The sequence below is a fragment of the Rhyacophila brunnea genome, unplaced genomic scaffold, assembly GCF_057557595.1.
Source record: "Rhyacophila brunnea isolate RB1 unplaced genomic scaffold, BYU_Rbru_1.0 scaffold_351, whole genome shotgun sequence".
In the NCBI taxonomy this organism is placed as follows: Eukaryota; Metazoa; Arthropoda; class Insecta; order Trichoptera; family Rhyacophilidae; genus Rhyacophila; species Rhyacophila brunnea.
The window spans coordinates 1-4,584 of record NW_028233019.1 but is presented as its reverse complement, the minus strand read 5'-3'; the positions used below and the strand labels follow the sequence as shown (position 1 = coordinate 4,584).

Sequence of the window (4,584 nt, the reverse complement as noted above, 5' to 3'; positions counted from 1 at the left end):
AACTATCTGAAGCAACCATGTCTTGTCGTGATGTGAAAACAATTTGTCAGCACATCCCGATTCAGTTAGTATCTTCTGCAACAGGACTTGTACCGTAAAATTATGGATATCATTCAACCAATGCTCTACAATGGCTGAAAATTTAATAATATTATCCACTTCTTTGACACCAGCTTCTTGCAAAAAAGTAGCATCCGAAATAGCTTGACGCCAATGCAAATACGTTTCTTCTGGAGAAGATTTTTCGTCTTCAGAAGAAATTTCCTTTTCACGGACATGCTTTAGAGCTAGGGATATCAAACCTATGTCTAGTGCCTTGAGATTGAAGTAGTCGAAGTGCATTATTTTGAATAGTAAATCTCGACCTACATTAGGTTTCCGCGATTCTATATCCAAGAAATTTAGGATCATAATGATCTTCTCTACTTCGACTTCTTTGAGTACATCAACCTTTCGCTTTATATTGAGTGGAATGTTTTTTTGTGTCAGATATTGGACAATATTATCGACATATTTGTGTTTAGAGTAGATGACTGCCATTTCCTTATAGGGCACACCTTGGTCAAATAATGCTTTGATTTTGTTGATGATACCAATTTCTTCGCATGTTTGATTTTCGAATTCTAGCAGCTCTGGATGTTGAGGATTTACCATTTTTTCAGACCTGCTTTCTACAAGATCTTTGACTAATTCTGGATATCTATTGACAAGTCTGTCATTATTATTGACTATCAGCTTTGCAGCACTATCAAGGATCTGCTGAGTACTTCGATAATTGTTAGTAAGGACGATAGGTGTGACATTGTATTTTTCTTTAAAATCTACAATACTACTCATGTTAGCACCTTGAAATCTAAATATACTCTGATCGTCGTCTCCTACGATAAATAGATTTGGACTGTCGTCAAAAGAAGATAATTGGAATAACAATTCGTTCTGAGCTCCATTTGTATCTTGATACTCATCTACTAACAGATATTGATAGCGCTCTTGGTATTTTCCAAGCAGATTGTCAACCTCAGCAAATTTATGAATAACCATCAGTATCATATCTTGATAATCATAGCGCTGTCTCTTGGCAAGTTCAGCTTGATAATCATCTAAATGAGCAGAGGCGGCTACAGCTTTTTCGTATTTTTCCATTTCTTCCCCAATTTTATTTAAGTTTGGGTCACCCTTTACTGCATTTGCCTTTTTATCGGCTCTTTTCCACGAAAATTTTGAAGGAACCGTATCCGCAGACGAACACATAACTTTAAATTCTTCGAGGGCATTTACAAATGTGCGATGTGTCCATCGCTCTTGTTTCATCAAGGCAAATAGTGACTTGAGTCGTGATTTTTCCCAGTATGGCTCTTTGTATCTTTTGAGTACGTGATCATCACCGAATGTATCTATTATGCTCCGATATACTTCTACTTCTTCTATATCTGACAATTGCTCGAGATCTCTGAAATCTGTAAAAAGACTGATGTTTTCTTTTATAACACTGTTACAAAATGAATGAAAAGTATAGATATTTACATTATAAGCTTCTGGACCGATAAATGAAAGTAAGCGATTACGCATAGCGACAACACCAGCATCTGTATAGGTGAGACACAATATATCTTTGGGTGATGCATCCGTTTCTAGCAGTATTTTGCCTATACGCACTGCCAATAATTGTGTCTTGCCCGTACCTGGGCCAGCGATAGTCATGACAGGACCTTCGATACTATCGACGGCTAACTTTTGAAAATCATTGAGTTTTTCATATGCTTTTTGCCATATAGCGTGGTATTGATCTCTAGTTTCCATGGATAGTTTTAAATTATTGTAAATTAGGAAGGTAAAGATAATCGGTTTGTTAGAATGATTAACGATCTTATGATAATTAACCATGTTTATAAGATATTTGGTTTTAAAACAAATAAAAGTCTTCCCAAAATCACTTTTCATAATAAATCAAGATATATTTGTCAGTATGAATCATCCTTATAGTCCAGGTGTCCTTAGTTTGTTGCCTATATTTTATGTAGGCTGGAAAGATAGTATTCTCTCCTCATCGGAGATGAAACATATTCATCAGATGATAGAATCCATGCCACACTTAACTAGTGATGACATCAATTATCTGATTAAATATACCAATCCAGACAATTCACCTGGTCGAGCCTTATACAAAGAATGGCTTGATGCATTGCGGCAACATTCAAAAAATCTTAATCCAATAGAGAGAACTGATCTAGTAACGATGGGTATGGCTATGGCCAAAATCATCATTGATGGAGAAAATACCGAACATCATAATGCGACCATCCGATCTATCAAAGAAGTAGAAATGGCAATGGGTATCAGTGATCCTGTGATCCATCAACGGCTTATGACGCAACTTGGTATCAAGCAAGATTCAAAATTAGGAACGTCCACATCTTATGAATTTGATCCTGAGAAGCTTTATCATATGTTGCATTGTTTTCGGACTGAAGCTGTAGATCATACTCAATCAATCCTTGCCGACCCACTGTTCGCCATTGACGAATCTATCATTGACAAAGATACAATGAGAGATCTTACTTTAGCGCGTCTCCAAGAGTTGTCTCGCCAAGGATTAGGTATCTATGCGTATCCTATGTCAGTGGGAGGTGGTAATGACATGGGTTCGTACATGGTTGCTTTTGAGACATTAGCATATCACGACTTGAGCTTGGCTGTCAAGTTTGGTGTACAGTTTGGATTGTTCGGTGGTGCTATTCTCAACTTAGGCACTGATATTCACCATAAGGCATATCTAAGTGACACGGGTCAAGGTAAGTTATTAGGATGTTTTGCCATGACCGAAACAGGTCACGGTTCTAATGTCAAAGATATCAAAACGACGGCTACTTATCATAACGATACCCAGACTATTGAAATTCATACACCAGAATATCAAGCGGGAAAAGAATATATCGGCAATGCGCTCCATGCTTCTACAGCAGTTGTTTTTGGTCAGTTGATAGTCAATGGTGAGAATCACGGAGTGCATGCAGTGGTAGTGCCTATCAGGGATCACCAAAGTCAACTAATGTCGGGTGTTAAAATAGAAGATTGTGGGACTAAGATGGGTCTCAATGGTGTTGATAACGGACGAATCTGGTTTAACCATGTCATAGTTCCAAAATCCCAACTACTCAACAAATACGGAGATATCGATGATAATGGCAAATATGTCAGTCCAATCTCAAACCCAAATAAAAGATTTTTTACTATGCTCGGTACACTCGTGGGAGGCCGTATATGTGTAGGGGCAGGTGCTTTAAGTGCAACAAAAACAGCACTTTCGATAGCTATAGAATATGCTCTCCGTCGTAGACAATTTTCACTACAAGAAGGTACTGAAGAGTCGCTCATCATGGATTATCCGACGCATCAATACAGACTCATGCCGAGGATCGCACGAACTATTTTATACCATCATGCTATTCATAAATTAGCCGAGCAATATATATCTTCACCTGACGAAGCGACACTTAGAAAAATAGAGACCAAAGCTGCTGGACTCAAAGCCCTTGCTACTTGGCATGCTACGGACACAATTCAGGTATGCCGCGAAGCTTGTGGCGGAAAAGGTTATCTAGCCGAAAATGTGTTACCTAGAATGAAGGCTGATGCAGATATATTTACAACCTTCGAAGGTGATAATACGGTGCTTATGCAATTAGTAGGCAAAGGATTATTGACAGAGTTTAAAGAAAATTTCCACGAAGAGCGATTATCAGCGACATGGCAATATGTAAGTGATAAGATATATTTTAGGTTAGCAGAATTCAATCCTTATTTCTCAAGACAAACGAGTGTCGAACATCTCGAAAGTGACGAATTTATAAGCAGTACACTAAGATATCGAGAGAAAAAGATGATCCTTAGCCTCGCTGACCGCATGAGAAATATGATCAGCAAGCAATTATCTCCACAAGATGCCTTTATCAAATGTCAAATTCACATGATCGAAGTAGCTCGTGCATATATCGAACGACTTGCTTATCGTGTCATGACAGAATCGATCAAAGAAATGCCTTCAAGTCAAGAAAAAAACATCATCGTAAGAATACACCGATTGTATGGGCTAGACCGAATTATGGATCACAAAGATTGGTATATGGAAAATGACTATTTCGGTGGTACAAAATCTAAGGCCCTCCGCCGTGTTTATGATCGAAATGTATTGAGTTTTAGAAAAGATATCGGCGGTATCGCTGAAGCATTAGGGGCCAATGGAAGTGTTTTTAGTATAGGAAAATAGTAAAAACACAGTTCAAATACTAAATTTAATTTGTACTTCTTTCGGGCTATAAAAATGTCATTTAGACTTTGGTTTTGGTATTCTAACAGTTCTTTATCATTATAATAACTCTCTGTTGCAAGGTTTTGGATTCTGTAGAATTTGGTTTACCACAATCTAGAAAGAGAATATCTATTATAGGGTCAAAAGATATACCAGTTGGATTGAAAAGAAATACACCAAAATTGAACGGTCCATTTTGTTGGTTTTTTAAATAAAGTGTCGTTTATAGGCAAAAAAAAACAGCTACAACTAGAGCTGTAACTGTTTTGGATGGT

The 4,584-nt window shown here is 37.5% G+C and overlaps 1 protein-coding gene across 1 annotated transcript; it reads left to right on the top strand.

Moving 5' to 3' along the window:
- Nucleotides 1-2,236: 2,236 nt before the first annotated feature.
- LOC147067644 (uncharacterized) lies at nucleotides 2,237-3,757 on the top strand (the record flags this gene model as incomplete). The annotated part of the gene is made up of 1 exon (XM_085953475.1): nucleotides 2,237-3,757. A coding segment is annotated over exon 1 (1,521 nt), but the record flags the coding sequence as incomplete, so codon positions are not given.
- Between the last annotated feature and the right edge of the window lie 827 nt (nucleotides 3,758-4,584).